The sequence below is a fragment of the Monodelphis domestica genome, chromosome 3, assembly GCF_027887165.1.
Source record: "Monodelphis domestica isolate mMonDom1 chromosome 3, mMonDom1.pri, whole genome shotgun sequence".
NCBI lineage: Eukaryota > Metazoa > Chordata > Mammalia > Didelphimorphia > Didelphidae > Monodelphis > Monodelphis domestica.
In genome coordinates this window covers 158,799,502-158,823,870 of record NC_077229.1, presented here as the reverse complement: position 1 = coordinate 158,823,870, position 24,369 = coordinate 158,799,502, and the positions used below count along the sequence as shown (strand labels likewise).

Genomic DNA, 24,369 nt, shown 5'->3' with positions numbered 1-24,369 from the left:
TCCCTCTTGGTACAACCAATGAAAGTATGCCATAGAGATATTCTATTGTCATTGATGTTTACAAATTCCTATCACTAACAACTCATCTTCTAAAGGCTCTTTAAGCTTTACAAAACACTTATTCTTAAGACTCTGTAAGTTGTACAAGTTATTACTTGAAGAAACTAAGGTGAAGGCCAAATGAGTTGCTAATGGTACATACCTAGTATTTCCAAAACCAATTATTAAACAATCTCTTGATTCCAACTCTAGCACTTTGTAATACTGCACTATTACACACACACACACACACACACACACACACACACACACACACACACACACACACACGCACCTGACTTTGGCTTTTATCTCTACGGATAGATGCAAATGAAAGGGCCAATAAAGATAATATGGAACTGATGGTCTCTTCTCCATGAATAACAGTAAGATACAAAACATAATGAGAAAACTTAATCCAAAACTAATTATTTACAACTATAAAAACAAAAAGGGTTATTAATATTTATTTGAATACAAATGATTTGCAGTTAGCAATATCATTTCATATAGTTAAGAATTAGTAGAGGGGGCAGCTGGGTGGCTCAGTGGATTGAGAGCCAGGTCTAGAGATGGGAAGTCCTGGGTTCAAATGTGGTCTCAGACACTTCCTAGCTGTGTGATCCTGGGCAAGTCACTTGACCCCCCCTTGCCTAGCCCTTAACCATTCTTCTGCCTTAGAACCAATACACAATATTGATTCTAAGATAGAAAGTAAGGGTTTTTAAAAATTATTTTAAAAAAGAATTAGTAGAAACTCTGGACTAGGCTTCTCCTTCCTTCAGACACAGACCAACTAATCCCGCCCCCGACACACATTTACACCTTCAAACTTCTCTTATTAATGAAGATGGAAGAACAACTATTTGGTAAGGACCACAAACTAATGTTAATGTTTTAAGGTTTTCTTGGTATATTTAGGGTTGGTATAAGCAAACTGTAGCATAATGACCTTCACTTCTCATATAAAAAACCAATTCTTTCTTCCTTGCTTTAGCCATACTCATCTTATCCATCCTCATAGTGAAAAATATGCCTCATTTCTCCAAAGGCAGATTTTCAAACAAATAAAAAGAGTTAGAGATCAGTTTTTCATGGCCTAATTTCTAAATTCCCATTAGGAATAGGATTTACTCTTGTTAAAATGTTCTCCTTTATCTATGCCATGGAAAAAGAAAAATGCTCCTTTTGTAATAGAGGCCAATCTTAAATTCATTATAAAGCCTCCAATGAACTATTCTCATTCTTTTGTTTTATGACTTCCTTCAAATTTCTATACTATAATAATGGAACATTGAAGCAATGGAGAGACATTAAAGGAATGAAGAACAAAAAAAAAAGGAGTGGGCAAGACCAAAAGATGATCAATAGTCAGTTATGTACCTATTAATCATATAATATTAAGAAATAAAGAGATAGCCCTCAGTAAGATAGCCACAATAATTAACTATTTAAAAAGTCATGGGGAGTTCAGGCTAGTGTAATACAATGTGCTTACAAAAATTCTAAACATATAAAGAAAATTGTAAATACTAATTTAACATTAAAATTACTTAGAACCTTAAATCCTTTATTAGTTTGTTTCTATCTACATTAACAAGAGAAGCTTAAAGGTTGGATAAAAACTGAAGATATCCTTGGAATGTTCAGAGAAATCAAGGGAGGCATTAAACACATGGGTCAAATCCCCTTGTGCTACACTCTCTGGAAGGTCATGGAAGAGTCCCAGGGGAGAGACAGGTATGGTTGGGTAGTGATATGTATCATTGAAGGGAACTCCTGAATTAATGAGATAGATCCATTGGTGTGCTTGTCCTCACTTTAGATTTGAGTACTTTAGATTTGAGTTTCCAAGGCTAGCATTTTACAAGATTATACCTTCTTTTAGTTATAATATGCTTGCAATTTGGATAATGAATCCCCAAAAGGTCATTGTTCATGAGAATGTCATCCAAATACTCAAGTTTCTTAAAAGTGTAACTGAGAAAAAAGTAAATAAATTATGACACTCTTAAGTGCTTTACTAACTTGTTCTAAGTTTTCTTCTATTTAGTCATCTAGTATACACTGATCCTATTATAAGAATTTTCACACACTTTCAGGGCACACAGAATTATTCTAATTCTACTGCCTGGATAAACAATTCTTTAAATTTAAAATCCTTGCCTTTCATTTTAGAATCAATATTGTGTGTTGGTTCCAAGGCAGAAGCCTGGTAAGGATTAGGCAATGGGGGATTAAGTGACTTGCCCAGGACAATACGGCTAGGAACTGATACACAATTGAAAGAGATGATAACTCCTTTAAACTGTAATTTTAAAGACATTTTTAAAGGCCCTAAAAAGGTTTTGAAATAATTTATTTTATAACGAAGCAATGTTTTATCAGTGGCACTTTATGAAAATTTTTAGGTGCTTTATGACAAATGTGTACTATACTTAATCATCTAGTGTTTCTCTTCTGCTTATTTATTTGGTAGGTTCATGGTACTAGCAAGCACAGTGGTAGTAAAGCAATGGGTATAGTTATGAGACCTGGGTTTGATCTCAGCACCTACTTTTATCAGTCTTGTGAGTCTGAGCCTCAGTTTCCACATATGGAAAAGGAACTAATAATGTTTACATTATCTGCCAACAATGTAGATGTTAAGCTAATCTGACTTCCCACTGGGAAAGTATTGATACTTTAAATGTAATTATTATTTTAGGGATACAATTTTTCTTTTCTTAAAAAAGTTTAAAACCAGCTTCTAATTTATCTTAGTAGAGAGACAAATTTTTAGCTTACAAAGTAGTATAATATGTAGTATTGCAGGAGGAACAATATAAAATGCTTTCTTCAGTAAACGTTTTCTGTGGATTTGAAATGTGGTCAAAGAAACCATGTAGACAGTCACACATTTTTCACATCATGGCTTAGCTATACTGTTAAATGGCCTAGTAATTATAGAGGGGGTACAAGCCCCTATTCTCCAAATAATTGGATTAAGCAGACAAAGCACAGACCTTTAGCCATGAATTCACTGTCAACTGTTTAGTTATTGTATTTTGCAAAAAAGATGGGGAAAGCACTCAAGGAGTACAGTTTAAAGTTGAAATGAAGAATTTATTAGATGATATTTAATTGTTACAGTCATTATCCCCTCATTTAGGAAGCTGACAGTTCATTTTTTCATGCTATTATGTAGTCACGAAATTAAAGATTGAATCTTTTAATGTGATTTTTAAAAAATTCTGGCTTTACATCAATTTCCTTTGATATCCCTTCTCTCCTCTCATCTCCACAGAGCCATGTTGTAATTAAGGGGGAAAAAAGGGTGGGGGAGGAGCATTTCAATAAAATAATCAACACCTCAACCAGGTCTAAGAGTACAGGCATCCCTTCCACATCACAACTTTTCCCATTACAATTGAGATATATCGTGGATCAACATAAGAAATTAAATGGGAATTTTTGAGAAGTTTTGAAGAAGCCACAGATGGATATGTGAAGGCCAACAAACAACACAGAATAAGTTTAAAAACTCAGAAATACATAAAATATATGTATGGTATTATATTATACTAACATAGTTAATTATATTACATTAATATTTTCATACCATAAATATAAATGATTTTTTTTCAAATTTAAAATAGTTAAAATTTGTGAAAAGAACATGAAATCCAACTAACAATGCACAAAGGCTAGAAATGTAATGATATCTTTTTTAAATTTCATTTTATTGATTAAGAAAATTTTTCCATAGTTACATGATTCATGTTCTTTCCCTCTCCTTCTCCCATCCCTCTCCCATAGCCAACATGCAATTCCACTGGGTTTTACATGTGTCATTGATCAAGACCTATTTCCATTGATATTTGTACTAGGGTGATTGTTTATAGAGTTGTAGTGATATCTTAATATTAACCTATATATATAAACCATGACCAAATACTTTACCCAAATTTTATACCAAGGTAGTAGAACCACCCCATAAAAAAAAAACATTTAGATGACTTCTGATTCTGATACAAAGGGAGGATCAAATAATTTCATACTGATTTTCCAGATCATAGGGGCACTGTAACCTAACACCTGTGATGTAGAAGGGGTACCTGTATATGTATTATTTCATACCTATAGGGAAGGAGATGCATTTTTCTCTTCTCTTTAAGGTCAAGATTGGTAATAAGAATTGCATAGCATTCAGTTACTTTTTTCATTTATGTTCTTTCCATTTACACTTTAATAGTTGTATATACTATTTTCCTGGTTCTGTTTACTTCATTTTGCATCAGTTCCATGCTTCCTTGAATTCTTCATATCCATTACTTCTTATGGTGCAGTAATATTCCATTAGATGAATATGCCACAAGTTGTTTAGGTGTTCCCAATCTGTTCCCTGATTTTTTTAAACTCTTATTTTTTTCTTAGTAACATCTCTAAGACAAAAAGGCAAAAGCCAGGCAAACAGGATTAAGTGACTTAGTCAGGGGCACACAGGTAGGAAGTGACTCCAGGCCTAGCAGTCTATCTAGTGAGCCACCTAACTGACCTTGTTTTCTGATTTTTGCTACTGCAAAATCCTATGGGTCACTATGAATGGGGATAGGGAAAGAAAGACAACTGTATATGGAAAATGTGAAATGGAGAAAGATAATTCTTTCTGTCATCACTATTTAATAAATACCAAATACTTAATCAATTAAAGCATTATTTGTATTTACAGCATATTTAATATAGTTAAATTACATCTATAGTTCTGTTGGGGATACTAATGACAATAGGTCTGAAAACACAATATATGTAGTAATAAATAAAAAGGAAAAAGAAAGGAAAACCAAATCACTGCAATGCTTGAGATATGACTTGTTGTTGAACCACCTAGAGAATAAATACAGTCTTCTGATTGGCCTGGGAGCAGAAGGAGGAATGGGCAGAAATAGTGGAGGGGTAGATTTAGGTTGGACGTATAGACTTGTTTGGCATGTTGTAGAGAGGAGTCTTGTTTAAGCATATGATATTCTAGAATATCTTTGACATCTCTTTCAATTCAAAGATTCTGTATTTTTGTATGGCCAAGGACAACAAACACTTCACATTTGATAATAATTTTTTCCCCTTAAAACATAATTAGCATGACTGGCAGCTTTCAATTGAACTTTAGTCAACTTATTAAAAAAACAGATTCTTGTTCTTATGTAGAAGAAAATCAATTAAGATCTGAAACAAATTAAAAATAGGTATGTACTTAATCATGTATAATTACCTATATATAGACATATAATTTATTAAGTACCAAGCTAATATACACATTTCTCAAATTTCATAAATATCCACCTAACATGAAGGAAACACTATATTAATTTAAAAGGTCAAAACAATCATTCTGAAAATATTTTTATTTGAATTTAACTTAGGCTTATATGTTCAAAATAGGTTAACAAATTTGACACATATAATTATATTATTTTACCTGGATAAACATGTAATGTTGTAGCAGGTTTTTAGGCACAGTGACACATATAGTCAAAAAAAGAATGATTTTTCTAAAACTAAAAGAGAATAATAAAGTAATCTGAGGCAAAAAATGATAAAAGAGAAATTAAAAGCAGGTCTTAAGTTCTTCTGTCAATGAGTTAATGATTACCTGGATCTAGTATTTTCTTTCCCTCATTTTTTACAGATTCAAGTATGTTATAGTCAACCCTTTAAAAAAATGTTAATGCCTATATTCCAGACTATAGCAAATTGTACCAATAAATAAAAGGAATGTAGTAAATATTTTTTATTGGACAAACACTGCATGGTACAACCTGCATAAAAAAGATCAGTTGTTTTTTTTTTAGAAAACCAAAATAACAAAAATATATGTATACATTGTTCATGTTGTTCCTGCATTTTCTATAAAACTTGTTTCCCTTAGAGCCATAACTAACACTGGAGCTGAAACACTTGATACAATTTTCTGATAGTTAAAAATCTACTGAGTACATTGAAGACATCCTTTCAAAAAATAAAACTTGATACAGTACAATTTTTTTACATTAGAATCAATAGTATTCAGTCTAACTTTTCAGCCTTCTAGATACTTCTCAACTGCTCTCAAGTACAGAGATGCCAGCATATGTTAGCATCATTAATTATCTGTATTTACTTTTATTAAAAAGAGGTTTTTTGTGGTAAGGACAAATAATCTTTCATTTGTAGCTTGAAACCCCAAAATAGGATCATTGGTTTCCAAGCTGGCTACCTGCTGCTTAGCAACCTGCCCAACTTGCCTTCCCTCCTTTCTGTTATACAGCACAGTGGACATAGCTGTGGGCTGACGATAGATGAACACTCGACGCAGGCATTCACAAAGGGCAGCGTAGGAGTAATTGGGGGCACAAGCAAAAAACTTCTTGTCTCTCTTTGATGCTTGGACATAGCCTGCCAAAACCAAATGTAGACAAAAGAAAAAAAAAATCTCTATGAGTGTTTTATAATTTTGTTCATAAATTAAAATACAATGTTGAAATAATGGACAAAAGGCACAAACACTTGATGACTGAGCTGAGCTTCATTCCAAAGTCACTGCAGCAAGCTCACCTCCTCAGTTCAGCCTACAAAAAAAGCTCCAGCTCCCTAAGCAGGAAGCCTTAACTCACTAAGTCAAGTGAGATAGTTTTTTAAACTGCCAATTATTTTAAAATCCGTATGAGACAACAATAAATGTGATATACTAATTATTACTATTCAAAGAAAGTTTTGGGTTATGCATTAGTGTTAGAGGTAATGACATTCTAAACCACTAAAAATAATTCTTACATTAAAAGGCCTACGTAATATGTCTATATTCAGTACAAATATGATATTGATTTCACTAAGAATAATAATATTGCTCAAAGCTTTATAATTTGTTGTTCATTTAGAAAAAAAATAATGAAATTCTAGGTCTGTCAAAGTGTAAAAAGTTTTATGGGAGAGTAGAAAACACAACAGATTTGGAAGAAAAAGGTCTAGATTTTTACTATCCTAGTGTTGGTGTGACTTTGGGAAAGTTATGTGACTTCTTCAGGCACCAGGTTCTTCAAAAATCTGGAGGTTGGGCTAGATGAGTTATAAAGTTTGTTCCAGTTCTAATAATCTATGATACTGTATTATTTAAGCCCTACATCTCTAGATACACATTTGAAAATTCATTTGTCAACAGGAAAAGTAATCTAACAGGATCACTAAGATTTAGTTATCTCTAAATCCCTATCTCCCATCAAATAAGTGACAAATATACTAATATTTTTTCTCATGTTTCCATGAGACCCTAATGTAAAGCTGCCGCAGGGATGTGTGTGCATGAGTGAAATACTACCCCTATGTATGTAGTAATATGCAGTACCTCTTTCTGTATTCTAGCTATAATTAACACCAATCTTCTCATGTAATTTACTACAAAGTGAAATAATACTAGGCAAGTGTTGCGAGTGAACAATAAATTAATATTTATGTAGAGCTGTAAGGTTTACAAAGTACTTTTAAAATCTTATGCATACAACACTGTGACATAGTTTCTGCCTCTTGGTCCTAGCTTCTTTCAAGTCTCAGCTCAAATTCCACCTTCTGAAGACTTTTCCCAGTCACCCTGGCATCCAACTCCTAACTACTCTGTATGTATCCTGTAGGTACCTACTTATTTACATTTTATTTCTCTTATTAAACTATGAGTTCATTGAGGTCAGCCTTTCTTTGTATACCTGGTTCTTAGGACAATGCCTAAAACAAAGCATTCAATGAATGTTTTTTTATTCATTTGACCTGTTGAGTCACATTTTACTGATGAACAAACTGAGTCTGAGGGAGGTTAAATGGCTTGTTCTTGTTCACATTCAAGTAAATTTCTGAGGTAGGATTTTAACCTAGATCAATGCTTTGAGACCCATAAGCAGAGTCCAAATAGTCCATTTCAAAATTACAATCGATTAGTATAATGACTAAAAAAGAATTACATTTAAAAATTATTGCTATTTTATTCATTTATTTTAAAAGGAGAGATGAATAGATTTACTTACAAAACAAGGAATAGGATTTCTCAATTAGAATATAATTCCTGGAGTTCTGGACATTCCAGATAAAAAATGTGAAAATTACTTTAGAATGGGTCTTGCCAAGGTGAGAATGAGTGAAATAAATAATCTACAAAGGTCAATATTTGATACCTGTTTCTATTTAAAAGCTATGATATGAATTAATCAAAGTGTAAGTTGGGGAGAGTGAGATACCAGGGAAGTGTACATACAGAGGGATGAGAGTTAAAAAGCTTCAACCTGATGTCATGAAACGACCTGTTAATATAATATTCAAAATGTATATGTGATATGGACTAATTTTCTACTATAATATGATTTTATATTTGAGGAAGTTAACTAGATTGTAGTCAGAGTCATATTGAATAAGACTGAGAAGGTGCTGGTGCTACTGTAATACACCCTGGACAAAGTATTATATTCAGTTCTAGGTGCAACATTTTAGGAAGGACATAATTTAGAGAAGGTCCAAAGAAGGGCAATTAGTTTGGTAAAGGGCTTTGAATATGCTATGTGAGGATCAGTTGAAGGAACTGGAGATTTTCAGATCATCATTTTTTTTAAAAGGGCCTAGAGTTTGGGAGAAGGAATAAGACTGTTTTCCCTAAGTATCTTTAGTATTAACACATGGAAGAAGAATCAGATTTATTCTGGCAATTCTTGGAGTGAAGAACTAGAAGCATAGAGAAAAATGACAAAGTCAATTTAGCCTTGATTTAAGGAAAGTTTTCCTTAATTGCTGGGAGCCATCAAAGACCACACCATTTGACACAGTCACACGTGGAAACCAGGGACTGCAAAGCAGCCCCCAGGAAGGATGGAAACACCCACTGAAACCCCCCAAGTGACTTTCCGTATTAACATCCCCTTATTATTGGAATTGCTATGATTTTTATTCTTACTTTGCCCCAAGAAAAAATAGATGAGAGCAACATGCTTGCAGGGTTATTACAGATGTCCCACTCTGTCCCCCCAGGATATCACCAGGAGAGCCCACTTACAAAAATAAACCTAAGGATTCTTATATACCCACTTAGATAGGACCCTCTTTTCTAGGCATAAAAACTTCTGGCAAATCTGTACTCTGAATTCCTCAAACTATATCTAGTAGTAGTAGTCTCTCGGTAACCGAGGATGACGATTGTCTTTGCACACTTTCATCTGTGATGTAGATGAGTGTGCACAAAGACACTTGTGGGTGAAGGAGATTTAAGTGGAAAAGTCGATGCACAGAGACAGTCCCACTCTCTCGGCGTTGGAAGCCTGGGTCCAGTGGCACGAAAAATCGTTACACCTGGAGACTTCCTCAGCTGCATTGGATGGCCATGTTGTCTTTTGTGCTCCAACACACCCTAAGCACTCCACAGTGCTTTGCTACATCGCCCTCTCAGCCACTGAACCTTCTTATTGGTTTCTTCCGTCTGTTCGGCCGAAGCAGTCTTCACAGGCTGGGTGAGCAAAGCCTTAGTTCACCAGGGGTCTACGACCCTGGTTTAGCCGGCCTGTTGAAGCTGTTGCCTGGGATGTGGCCGCTGCCACATGCTAGCAGCTACTAGGAGCCACAAGTGAGAGCTGGGTGTCAGGTGAGGGTCAGAGGTTGGAGAGCTGCCCTAAGAGGGCAAGAGAAGCCCTCCATACCAGAGATACTACTCCTCCCTGAGCACCCCATACACCCTCGGGATATATAGTTCTTTTTTAAGAGTAACAGATTTTCAATTATACATTCCCCCTTGAGAGCCAAGGAAGACTAGTCTCTCCAATGGGTCTTGTAAACATACCAACTTTGAAATTACAATAATTTGAGGATAAGAGGAAAAGAGAACAAAACCAATGATTGCTGGGTGCATTGACAAAAAGTCAGTAAGGGGGCAGTCCCCATTGGCATAAGCGTATACATACAAAACAAATGCATTCAACCCCACACAATTCAAATCACCACATCCCAAAATTCACTCTGGATCTTCTGGTGCAGCATGTGGTCTGTGGAGGAGAGTGAAGGTCAAATCAGGCCAGGGAATGACACTTCCCTATCACACAAAAATCTAGTCCCTATTCTGTCTTTTGTAATGTGGCAACTTTCTGTAGTCTTGGCTACCGATTGAGTAAGTGCATAATTACATATATCACTTTAATTGGGCCCTGATTCAAGGACCTGCTATAAATTTATTTTTCCTTTACTTAGAATTTTTACACATAAGACTTTTGATAGTCTATAATTTCATCCACAAATTATTTTCTCTTCTATTTGGATTTTTTTTTTGATGTTTTTGATTTCCCATGCCAATTGATTCATATACCTCATAACTCAGCCATGCATCCCTAAGTGATCCCTGTGTTTTTCAATCATCTGCTTCAGGGGGGTATGCATAATGATTAGTATTTTAAATTGCAAAGTTTAAATTCTTTTTGAGAGTAATTTTAGGTTAAGAAACATGCTACCTCTCCGAATCCAGAAATTGAACTATTTGGAGAAGGCACCATGAAGATGCCTCCACAGACCACACACTGCTCCAGAAGATCCAGAGTGAACTTTGGGATGTGTGTGTGGTTTAAACACATTTGGTTTTGTATATATAATCTTATGCTGAAGGGGACTTCCCCCAATTGGCTTTTATCAATGCGCCCAGAAATCATTGGCTCTGTTCTCTTTTCCTCTTATCCTCAAATTATTGTAATTTCAAAACAGGTATATTTATAAGACCCATCAGAGAGACTAGTCTTCCTCAGCTCTCAGGGGGAAATGCATAATTGAAAATCTGTTACCCTAAAAAAGAACTACATATCCCAAGAGCCCACTGACTTCCTGTCATTACATATTTCCTGTAGACAGAGGATAAAGGGAGTAGGCAATAAAGCTCTTCCTCCTTTCTTAATGATAGTGAGCATGGTGGTAGTAAATGGTGGTAGTAAATAAATTAGATGCACACCTTTTTTTAGGGCATAATATAATTGGGTTACGAAGAATAATGCTCCAGCATATGTGGGAATGAATGAAATCAAGTGATACATATTTATTTTCAGCCATTGCAAACTTTCATAGATGCTAAGCAGAAAATAAATATAATCCAGAATTGTGATAAAAAATAAGTTGTAAAATATATAAAAGAAATATGCAATCCAGGCTAGATAACCCATGGCAAGCAATAGTTTCTTTGCCGTCTTGTATCTTGAAAAGCTTTTTGCAACAGAAAAAAAATGTTTTTAAGTATGGCCCTTTAAGAGTCATCTCCTCCCTTCAGGAGGAGTGGTTTCTTTTGGGTGTGGTATCACTAGGCAGATTAGTTGCACTCAACACTGCTCTCAAAATGGTTACTTTTCACAGTCACACAGGCTTTTGAAATGCATACAGGCCTGATTTTTTCAAATTCTTGACAAAATAGGTTGGAAAACCTAGCTGGCTCTGCCAAAAACTGTAATATTTATTGGGAAAGGAAATGGGGATTGAAAAATGGGGGAGGGGGGAATAATGGGAGGTTGTAGTAGGGTAAGTAGGAGTCGAGGGGAGAGGGGGAATATCGCTCGGTAAAGCAAAGGAGGGAAATGCCCCCTGTTGAGAGGAAGCAGCAGGGGTCTGATAAGGACTGTTTGAACTGGAATGACTGAACTGAAGTTTACAGCTCCCTCTATGACCAGAAAAGATAGTCCACTTATCTGACTGTGAATTCAAATAATATAAAGTTTAATAACCAGTTGGAATTAAGAGTTTTCTTCTCAGCTTCAGAGTTGAGGCTGGCGGAGGGTTCTCCCACTCCGGTCTACTCTATATCAGTCCTGCTTAGTCTAATTCAGAATCTTAGCAGTAGACAGAAAGCAAACAAGAACAGTTCTAACCTTCAGAAACCTGTGTCTTTGGGCTGAACAAAGTAGAGGCACACCACACCAGACTGGGATGAACAAGCTCCTCTCTCCTCCAACACCAGGAAGCAAGTCCAACCCCGGCAGGAAGGAAGTACTAGTCACAAGACCCAACTGCCACTCCCAGATGCCCCTTCCCCCACCAACTGTCAGTCTTATTTCCTTTCCACAGCATTTGAAAATGGCTGATCAGCCATGGGCATGTGGTCTTTATTTTGCATCCCTTTTATTCCTTTATTTCTAATGATCATTAATAAATCTCCTAAAATGTAATATTTTTATTATTGACATTAATTTTAATTTTTACAACATGTATGCTGAAAAATGATTATGTCCCAGCTGAAGCTATATGATATACAAACTCCGTGTAATGGCAGAACACCAAGTGACATCTAAGCACAGGTCCAAGCACTTAGTCATCTCTTATCTCTTATTCACTTGACTGTTCCACCTAGGCAGAAGGACCCTCCTCTTTGAGAGACCACAGGCTTGGCTCTCAAAACTAAATTGTTTGTGTTTTGAAAGAAAAGCTTCTTTCTGGTGTTTTTTAGTAATTTTCCACAAAGAAACATAAGTAATTAATATAAAACATTCTCTTAAAAAAAAGCCCAGTACCCTAAAGTTCTAATATATTTGACAATATTTTAAAGTCCTAATTTATGGTTATGAGAGGTATCAGTGGATAGAGAATTTGACCTTAGAGTTAGGAGGATTTAGGTTCATGTACTGTTTCTGTCACATATTAGCTGTTTGACCATGGGGGCAAGCCACTTAACCATTCAGAACCTTGAGAGACTCTTTAAGCCTGTAAATTACAAATGGGTTGCTAATCTATAATGGATGGTGGTAAGAATTTCCCTATCCAGAGTTCTTCATATCTCTGAAAATCTGACCCTAGGGAACTCCCTTCAAAGGGGAAAAAAAATTCTAAATCATTATTTCCATACTTGTTAAAGAAAAAAAACATTTATCTTTTAGGGCACCTCCATAATATCTAATATTATACGTAAGGATCCTAAATAAAAGTCATACAGAGGATTATTTGTTCTATTATTTTATGTATTCAATAATCTATATAAAATTTTGTGATATCATTAGAATAACTGAATTCATGATTGGAATAATTCATGTCAAAACTATAATTTCTGATAGAATAGAAAATATTATCAAACATCCCCTTTATACCTAAGGCATTGAAAGTTGCAATATGTTCCCACATCTCATCTTGCTGGCTGTAGTGTGGTTGCCAAAGTAGGGCATCTACGTCATGACGCAAACAGAAACAGGGCATTTCTTTGGGATCCACTAAGACTGAAAAAAGATACTGGTTGCTTCCAAGATTCACCTAAAAAAGAAAATAGAAATAATGGCATTTACTTGATGTGAAAGCAAATAGTATAAAAAGGATAATAGTAACAACATAATCTTCATTGGTACATGAAAATTCCTTTAAAAGAATTTGATATTTTTGAAACCATAACATATTCTTGAGGTATATAGAATAGATATTCTAAGCAGTAATACTTGGAATCCAATCAAGTTTATTTGCCAAAAAAAAATTAAATGTATGTACTAATATATCTGATATAATCATTAAATCTTAACTAATAAGAGGAATTTAAGTATATTACTGCTTCTACTACAAAATATGATAGGTTATGATCATTTACTCTGTCATTATCAGAGGTAGGGCTAAAGAGGTAGCATTGAAATATGTTTGAGAAGAGACAAAATCAAATGTGCTAGGAAATACAAAATTTCTATCTAGGAAGACTTTGGGAGGGTCTGGGAAAAGGATTGTTCCCTGTATCTGTCAGGGCAACTGAGGGATAAGAAGAAAGGGTTTTGATAAGGAAGTCTAATTGGTTCTAAGACTTGGAAAATGTTACTGGTCAAGGAACACTAGCATTTCTGCCTTAGGAGCCCCTAGAAACAGACCATAAGCAGTAGGATAAATTGTTGGCTATTCTCCAGGGGTGATATTAGTAGAATAGGGATATATTACAGATTATCCCAGTCTTGTTCTCTGCCTCCAGTCACTCTAAAGAAGAGGATCTTAAACTTTTCTGTATCAAGGACCCTTCAGACAATCTGGTAAAGCCTATAGACCACCTTAAAGTATTGTTTTAAATACAAAAGATTATGAAGAAAACCAACCAGCTAGATGGCTCAGTGGATAGAAAGTTGGGCCTAGAGCCAAGAAGACTTGAGTTCAAGTCTGATCTCAGACACTAGCTAATGTAACCTTTGGTAAGTCACTTAACTGTTTGCTCAGTTTCTACAACTATAAAAATGGAGATAAAAACATCGCCTACCTCCCAAGGCTGTTCACATAGTGCCTGGTAAACAGTAAGCAGTATATAAATGCTTATTCCCATTTTCTATCTATATTGAAAGTTTTTTTTCATTTTTTTTTTAGTTCATAGACCCTGCTTTAAAACTTCCTGCAACTGTAGGCATTAAGCACTTAAACTTAGGAATGGGTATGAAAAGTAAACACTGAAGACGGGGAAAAAAAACAAAGAAAAAGGAAGCTGAGGAACAATTTTGTCTAGGGCTGGACTAATTACTTTTAAATGGATAGAGTCGAAATTAAGTTTTGCTACTGAGTGAATATAGTTACAAAAACAGAGATGAGGCCTGACATTAGCTGATAACCCTAGACAAGTCACTTCACTTCTCAGTACTATTCAGGTACCTTCCTACAAATTAGAAGCTTCAGAGAAGATGAAGATCTGCCTTGATAGAAGGAGTATACTCATTTGGGAGTACCCTACACCAATGAAATCACAGGATCAGGCTCAATCACCATTCAATGAATTGTATATACCACATGACTTATGAAGCTTGAAAAAAAATGCAAAAATGTTAAGTGCCTGTGGTATGTTAGGAGCTAAGACATAAAGTTTAGATTAAAAAATTTATATATATCAAAGATCCCTAATGACTAGATGAACTATTTGGTATTAAAACGATAAAAATATATTTTATAAACCATGCACATTTTAGCCTCTGGGGCTATTTTAACTGTCCTAGGTAGCAGGGATTTTATATGGCAAAATTCTGATAAGTTCTCTAGGAAAAAATAAAAACAAATCAATAGAGGACTGGTGATTAGCAAAAGTTTCCAGATCAAGTTTTTTAAAAAAAATTCCTTTCTGCTCCTTCCTTCAGGATGTTCTGATTACAAATGATCGGGGAGCAAAAAAATAATTCTTTAAAATGTGGAAATTAGCTTGAGACAAGATGGCAGAGTATAGGTTGGGTGGGACACCCAGATGAACCATCCTGAAATTAGCTTTTAAGTAATTTAAAAATAACAACCCAACTCTAACTGTGTAGTGCAGAGCCAACAAACAGTCAGAGGAAGATATTTGTCAAGCCTCAGGTAACTTAGGAGGTCTAAAGGAGATGGATGATGCCTCAAAGAGAGGAAGAAACACCAGTAGTGAGTCTTGAAGGCAGCAGCAGTGGCAGCAATAGAAGCAGCAGCAGCTTAGAGAGCTCTGAGCCCAAGGACAGTAAGAGAGTCAGATAACTAGTCAGAAGGAGAATACAGGGGACCTACTAATTAATGGCAGTGGGTGCAGCTGGTGTTAATTGACACCTCTACTATTTATAAACAGTTTTGGGATGCAGTTAACAGGAAGGAGAGGAGTGTTTTGATGGGCCACTCAGCTGTGTATAGAAATCTATCTTATCTCCAATAGGGAGATAAGAGGGAAAAGGGCAAAAATATTTGGAGTGGAGGAAATGGAGAATGATACAGGGGAGTTCAAATTTGAAGAGGCACTGGTTGGACGCAAGATATACTTTTAGAAGAGGACCAAGAAAAAAAGAGAGGAAGGATAAGAAAATAGGAGGAGGAGAAATGAAACGTGTAGTCAATCATAACTATGAATGTGAATGAGTTGAGCTAACACATAAAACAAAAATAGCTAAGAAAATGGACTGAAGACAAGAATCCAACAATATGTTTTATACAAGAGTCGCACTGGAACAGAAAGAAACAGAGTTGAAATGAAGGTCTGGAACAGTCTATAATGCTTTAGCTAAAGTGAAGAGGGCAGGGGTGGCAATCATGATCTCAGACAATGCAAAAGTAGAAATACACCTAAATAAAAGAGATAACCTGGAAAATTACATTTTGATAAAAGGTACCAAAGGAAATGAAGTTATATCAAAAATTTTAAAGCAAATTTCTCTGAAAAAGGTCTCATTTTTGAAATACATAAGAAATGGAGCCAAATTTATAAGCGCCATTTTCCAACTGATAAATGATCAAGGGATACAAATAGGCAGTTTTCCAGTGAAGCAATCAAAGCTATCTATAGTTTTATGAAAAAATGCTCCAAATCACTATAGATTAGAGAAAGGCAAATTAAAACAATTCAGCAGTACTATCTCACATCTATCAGAAATAATAAACCAATAAAATTGTTGGTAGTGATCCATTAATGTCATACTGTGTACTTCAAAGACCTATAAAAACAAAAGTGCTTATAGAAGCTCTTTTTGCGAAGATAGAATCAAAAGCTGAGGATGCCCATGAATCAAGGAATGACAAAACAAGTTATGGTATAGGATCAGCTATTGTTCTATATAAGATGAAGAGGGTGGTTTGAAGGAAAAACATAGCAAGACTACACATGCAAACAGATGTAATAATGATCAACTATGAAAAATTTGGTTACTCTGATCAATACAGTGATCCAAGATAATTCCAAAGGATTCATGGAAAAAGTGCTATTAACCTCCAGAGAAATCTGATGAATTTTAAGTGCAAACTGAAGTATAATTCTCTTCCTCTCTCTTTTTTTGTATGATTAAGATGTAAACTTTGCAAGGTTTCACATTATATAACTGACATCATCTTGTTTACCATCTCAGTGGGTGGAGAAAGAAGAAGATCTGGGACTCGATTTAAAAAAGAGAAGACCGACGAGGAAAACAAATAAGAGAGAAAATATACAAATCTTTGTTTTTTAAAAAGCAGCACTTCCTTGTTACTTGCTAAGAAATCACTAGATTAGATGCCAACATGCAGTATTAGGAGCTGTTATGTAAGGATAAGACACACACCTTTAAAACTATCATCATAATTTTTTAGACTAAGATTCTTTAGATCTAATATTTTTTAAGAAGTACTCTTGGAAAACTAGATTTTAAGGTAATTAAATGAAAGCTATTTTTTCTTAAAATAAACATTTCCATTTGCCTATCTAATAAGATCTAAGTCCAGAGATTTAAAAAAATTATTTGAGGGGGCATCTGGGTAGCTCAGTGGATTAAGAGTCAGGCCTAGAGATGGGAGGTCCTAGGTTCAAATCTGGCCTCAGACACTTCCCAGCTGTGTGACCCTGGGCAAGTCACTTGAGAGAGAGAGAGAGAAAGAGAGAGAGAGAAAGAGAGAGAGAGAGAGAGAGAGAGAGAGTGTGTGTGAGTGTGTGTATATATATATATATCTTGATGCCTGGAATAGAATAAGAACTCAATGTTTATTGGTTTGTTAAATCAAACAGCAGATTTCCTAAGATTTGTGATTTTTGTAAAAGTATACTTCCAAGAAGTGTGTAAAATTCCAAATATACTTCATCATTCCTATAGTGGTACTTGTAGCAGTCATCAAAGACTGAAAGACCATAGGATATGATTACAATAAAATATTCCCTACACAAAATTTGAAATATTCATTTCAAACTGTCATTATCTTTTTATGCCTCTAGGTAAACTACTTAACAATTAACTAAGATTAAATGTCAAAGTAATAAACATTTAATCAACCTTTCTTTGCTATCAAATTAAATTTAAACACAAAGACACAAATGAAATGGCATAATTCTTCTGTATAATATAAAATTAAAGCAATATTCTTGTTGAAGATTTTCAAGACACAGAAAAGAGTTTGAAAGTTATTAATCTTATGAAAGGAAACCTTTCAATTCTATATTCATTTTCTAAAATTCATTGTCAAATTTTAAACATTCAAAGGCATGTGGTGGTGAGCCCATGAAAACCTATATATATGTAGTCTTTCATTCCAAAGGAATTACCCAAATTTGTTTCCTTGGATGTATATATTACCCCCAAATAGTACATGTATAAAATGTATATCATATATGATACATTATATATAATACAAATCACTTGTAATACATGTATAAAATCATATAAGTGTATATATACATTTATAATGGGCCTGTGATATATGAACAAACAACTATTAAAAATGCTGATGATGTACATGGTGTTTTTTATATCCTGCTACTTTGCTAAAATTACTAATTACTTCAACTAACTTTTTAGTTGAATCTCTAGAATTTTCTAGATATATCATTATACTGTCTACAAAAAGAGTTTTATGAACTCTTTGGCCATTCTGAATCTTTCCATTTCTTTTTCTTCTATTATTGTTATTGCTAGCATTTCGAATACAATATTGAATAATATTGATGATGATGGCATCCTTGTTTCACTCCTGATTTCATTAGGAAGGCTTCAAGCTTATCCTTGTAAATAATGCTTGCTGATGGGTTTTGTTAAGTTTTTTTAAACATTTTAAGGGAAAACTCATTTATATTTATGCTTTCAAGTGTTTGAGTTGTATTTCATCAAAAGCTTTTTCTGCATCTAGTGATATAATCATATGATTTTTGTTGTTTTTGTCATTTTTATAATCAGTTACATTAATAGTTTTCTTTATATTAAATGATGCCTGAAATCCTAGTATAAATCATGTTTGGTCACAACATATCTTTGTGATATATTGTTGTAGTCACCTAGTTAGCATTTTATTTAGAATTCTTACATTCATATTGTGAAGATGGAATTGACTCTCCCCTTGCCTATTTTTGAATTAATTAACCAAAGCTTGAACACTCCTACTTGGCACTAGGTGGAGGAGTTCACAAATCACTTGCAGAGCTCCATCCTTTCAATTCAACCAGTCAGAAATTTGTGAATCCTTTGTGAAAAATTACAACCTCAAATGTTGAGAGGTGAAACCAACAAACACTGCCCCCCTCCCCAGGCAGTGCTAAGCAAATTAAAAGACTGCAATTGATCCCCGTAAAGTGGAGGAAGGGACAGGAAGGGACATAAAAATGGGCTATAAAAGATGATGAACTTCCTGTCCAACGGGCTTTTGTCCTGAATTTTCATATTGAAGGAGCTTGAACTGGGACTGTGGCTCTTGGACTGCTTCTGGTAAGACTGCTCCTGGATCTTCTCCCTTTAGATCTTTGAGTGAAAAGCTGACCTTCCTTTTCTGGCTTCGCTTCTGGAGAGATTAATTCCAGAGAGGCTTCCCCTTCTTGGAGAAGGCCACATGGGTTAAACCCTTGCTTAATTCAACACCAAGTCCTCTGGCTGAGGGGTTAACAAGTCCTGTGTGGATTGAGTAGGGGACCTGAGTAACACTTAGGGTAATAAGTGAGACTTTTTACTCTACCTTCTCATTCATTTCTCTACTTTCACTCTCTCTACCTTTTTTGTAAATAAAAGCTGCTAAAAGTCATTTTGACTTGGGCTGCATTCATTTTAAAATAGATGACCACAGTATTATCTTAAAATTCTCGTATATTTGTCAAAACATTAATTAAATTCTTTACAATATTCATTAAAGAAATTTGTCTATACCTTTTCTTCTCTGCATACTGAAATCTTTTAAAACTGTTGTTTCTCTATGTTGTCACTGTACAAATTGTTTCTTCTAATTCTGCTCACTTCACTCTGCATCATTACACATATATACCATAATATGTTTAGTCATTCACCAATGGGTAGGCACCATTTTGCATTTTGTTTTCAAATTTTTGGCTACAAAAGAGCTGCTAGAAATATTTTTGTATTATAGGTGTCCTTTTCCTCTTTCTTTGAAAAAAAGGGATACTGTTGAGTCAAAGGGTATAAAATTCAGTAACTTTTGAGACATAGTTTCAATTTTCTTTTTCAGAATATATGGATCAATTCAAAATTCTGGCAAAAAAGAAATCCAGTGTATTTGTTTTTCTACTGTACGATTGTCCTAGTCTTTTTTTGTCATCTTTTCCAATGTCATATACATGAGACAGAACCTAGAAGTCAATTTAATTGGCATTTCTCCAATTATTAGTATTTTAGACTTTTTTTTACATGCTTGCTGATAGATTAGATTTTTTTTCTCTTTGAAAACTCCATTCTTACCCTTTGATCAATATCACATTAGAGAATGGTTCAGTCTTATTAAAGTGAATCAGTTCCTTATCTTGCATGAGATCTTTATTAAAGAAACTTTCTACAAGGATCTTTGCCTATTACTGACTCCTTTCTAATTTTAACTATTAGATTTGTTTGTGCAAAACTTTCAAATTTTATAGGCTCAAATATTATCTATTTTATTATCTATTACCCTCTGTATTTCTTGTTTAGTCATGGTCTCTTTCCATATTCAGATGTGAAAGGTAATTTTTTCTTTGCTCCTCTAATTTATGAAGTGACTTTTTTTTTTCATCAATGAGAAGTCATTTTATAGAGCTTTCAACTTTAAAGAGACAGTATGGACTAAAATTAAAAATGGGTTCAAGAATGGTTTAACTAAATCTATAGGTTATAGTGGAATATGAAATGTACATTCTTTGAAGGCAGGAACTTTTTTTTGCCTTTGTGTCCCCAGTGCCTCACAAAATGGCTTGCACATAGTAGATATTTAATAAAAATAATTATAGAACTTAATTGAACATATGAGAGGAAGTGTGAGGAACAGTATTTATTAAACTTATGAGGAAGACAACCACAGTCTAACATATCAAGCCCCCTGATGTTCCTCTCAGAGGCAGAGCTCTGGGCTGCAGTGGCAGAAGAGAATCTCTGATATTCTTATATGCTAAAGAATGGAAAAATTAACTATATGGTCTTAAATTACTCTAAAGATCTGCTGACTTTTTTTTGCTTTTTTTTAAATTATATTTTATTTAATCATTTCCAAGCATTATTCATTAAAGACATAGATCATTTTCTTTTCCTCCCCCCCAACCCCCCATAGCCGATGCGTAAATCCACTGGGCATTACATATTTTCTTGATCTGAACCCATTGCTATGTTGATAATATTTCCATTAGAGTGTTCATTTAGAGTCTCTCCTCTGTCATGTCCCCTCAACCACAGTATTCAGGCAGTTGCTTTTCCTCGGTGTTTCCACTCCCATAGTTTATCCTTTGCTTATGAATAGTGTTTTTTTCTCCAAGATCCCTGCAAATTGTTCAGGGACATTACACTGCCACTAATGGAGAAGTCCATTACGTTCGATTATACCACAGTGTATTAGTCTCTGTGTACAATGTTCTGGTTCTGCTCCTCTCGCTCTGCGTCACTTCCTGGAGGTTGTTCCAGTCTCCATGGAATTCCTCCACTTTATTATTCCTTTTAGCACAATAGTATTCCATCACCAACATATACCACAATTTGTTCAGCCATTCCCCAATTGATGGGCATCCCCTCGTTTTCCAGTTTTTGGCCACCACAAAGAGCGCAGCTATGAATATTTTTGTACAAGTCTTTTTGTCCATTATCTCTTTGGGGTACAGACCCAGCAGTGCTATGGCTGTATCAAAGGGTAGATATTCTTTTGTCGCCCTTTGGGCATAGTTCCAAATTGCCCTCCAGAATAGTTAGATCAGTTCACAACTCCACCAGCAATGAATTAATGTCCCTGCTTTGCCACATCCCCTCCAGCATTCATTACTTTCCTTTGCTGTTATGTTAGCCAATCTGCTAGGTGTGAGGTGATACCTCAGAGTTGTTTTGATTTGCATCTCTCTGATTATAAGAGATTTAGAACACTTCTTCATGTGCTTGTTAATAGTTTTGATTTCTTTATCTGAGAACTGCCTATCCATGTCCCTTGCCCATTTATCAATTGGAGAATGGCTTGATTTTTTGTACAATTGATTTAGCTCTTTATAAATATGAGTAATTAAACCTTTGTCAGAGGTTTCTATGAAGATTTTTTCCCAATTTGTTGTTTCCCTTCTGATTTTAGTTACATTGGTTTTATTTGTACAAAAGCTTTTTACTTTGATGTAGTCAAAATTATTTATTTTACATTTTGTGATTCTTTCTATGTCTTGCTTGGTTTTAAAGTCGTTCCCCTCCCAGAGGTCTGACATGTATACTATTCTGTGTTTACCCAATTTACTTATGGTTTCCTTCTTTATGTTTAAGTCACTCACCCATTTTGAATTTATCTTGGTGTAGGGTGTGAGGTGTTGATCTATTCCTAGTCTCTCCCACACTGTCTTCCAATTTTCCCAGCAGTTTTTATCAAATAGTGGATTTTTGTCCCAAAAGCTGGGATCTTTGGGTTTATCGTATACTGTCTTGCTGAGGTCACTTTCCCCCAGTCTATTCCACTGATCTTCCTTTCTGTTTCTTAGCCAGTACCAAATTGTTTTGATGACTGCTGCTTTGTAATATAGTTTAAGGTCAGGGACTGCAAGGCCCCCTTCCTTTGTATTTTTTTCATGATTTCCCTGGATATCCTTGATCTTTTGTTCTTCCAAATGAACTTTGTTATGGTTTTTTTCTAAATCAGTGAAGAAGTATTTTGATAGTTCAATGGGTATGGCACTAAATAGATAAATAAGTTTGGGTAGGATGGTCATTTTTATTATATTGGCTCGTCCTATCCATGAGCAGTTAATGTTTTTCCAATTGCTCAAGTCTAGTTTTAGTTGTGTGGAGAGTGTTTTGTAGTTGTATTCATATAGTTCCTGTGTTTGTCTCGGGAGATAGATTCTTAAATATTTTATTTTGTCTAAGGTGATTTTGAATGGGATTTCTCTTTCTAGTTTTTACTGCTGAGCTGTGTTGGAGATATATAGAAAAGCTGATGGTTTATGTGGGTTTATTTTGTATCCTGCAACTTTGCTAAAGTTGTTGGTTATTTCGATTAGCTTTTTGGTTGAATCTCTAGGATTCTTTAAGTAGACCATCATGTCATCTGCAAAGAGTGATAACTTGGTCTCCTCCTTGCCTATTTTGATGCCTTCAATTTCTTTTTCTTCTCTAATTGCTACTGCTAGTGTTTCTAGTACAATGTCAAATAGTAGAGGTGATAATGGGCATCCTTGTTTCACTCCTGATCTTATTGGGAATGCATCTAGTTTATCCCCATTGCAGATGATATTAGCTGGTGGTTTTAGATATATACTGTTTATTACTTTTAGGAATGACCCTTCTATTCCTATGCTTTCTAGTGTTTTTAATAGGAACGGGTATTGTATTTTATCAAATGCTTTTTCTGCGACTATTGAGATAATCATGTGGTTCTTGCTGGTTTGCTTGCTGATGTGGTCAATTATGTGGATGGTTTTCCTAATGTTGAACCAGCCCTGCATCCCTGGTATAAATCCTACTTGATCATGGTGAATGATCCTTCTGATCACTTGCTGCAGTCTTTTTGCTAGTATCCTATTTAAGATTTTTGCATCTATATTCATTAGGGAGATTGGCCTATAGTTTTCTTTCTCTGTTTTTGACCTGCCTGCTTTTGGAATCAGTACCATGTTTGTGTTATAAAAGGAGTTTGGTAGAACTCCCTCTTTGCTTATTATGTCAAACAGTTTGTATAGTATTGGGATTAACTGTTCTCTGAATGTTTGATAGAATTCACTGGTGAATCCATCAGGCCCTGGGGATTTTTTCTTAGGAAGTTCTTTGATGGCTTGTTGGATTTCATTCTCTGATATGGGATTATTTAAGAATTCTATTTCCTCTTCTGTTAGTCTAGGCAGTTTGTATTTTTGTATATATTCATCCATTTCTCCTAAATTGGTGTACTTATTGCCATATAATTGGGCAAAGTAATTTCTAATGATTGCCTTAATTTCCTCTTCATCGGAGGTGCTGTCCCCCTTTTCATCTTTAATGCTGTTAATTTGCTTTTCTTCCTTCCTTTTTTAAATTAGATTGACCAGTACTTTGTCTATTTTGTTTGTTTTTTCAAAGTACCAGCTTTTTGTCTTATTTATTAAATCAATAGTTCTATCACTTTCAATTTTATTAATTTCTCCCTTAATTTTTAGGATTTCTAGTTTGGTTTTCTGCTGGGGGGTTTTAATTTGATCGCTTTCGAGTTTTTTCATTTGCATTTCCAATTGATTGATCTCTGCTCTCCCTAGTTTGTTAATATATGCATTCAGGAATATGAATTTACCTCTGATTACCGCTTTGGCTGCATCCCAAACGGTTTGAAAGGATGTCTCACCATTGTCATTTTCCTCGATGAAATTATTGTTTCTATGATTTCTTCTTTAACTAAAAGGTTTTGGAGTATCATACTGTTTAATTTCCAATTGGTTTTAGATTTGGTTTTCCATGTACCATTTCTAATCATTATTTTTATTGCCTTGTGATCTGAGAAGGCTGCATTCATTATTTCTGCTTTTCTGCA

The 24,369-nt window shown here is 34.8% G+C and overlaps 1 protein-coding gene across 1 annotated transcript in view; it reads right to left on the bottom strand.

The window, feature by feature from the left end:
• Window positions 1-3,123: 3,123 nt before the first annotated feature.
• NUDCD1 (NudC domain containing 1) overlaps window positions 3,124-24,369 on the bottom strand; it is a 109,006-nt gene continuing 87,760 nt past the window's right edge. The window contains exons 9-10 of the mRNA XM_001369646.4: window positions 13,125-13,284; window positions 3,124-6,453 (exon numbers count right to left, since the gene is read on the bottom strand). Coding sequence (XP_001369683.1) covers window positions 6,161-6,453; window positions 13,125-13,284 — 453 coding nt within the window. The 3' untranslated portion in view covers window positions 3,124-6,160. The remainder of the gene's footprint in view (window positions 6,454-13,124; window positions 13,285-24,369) is intronic.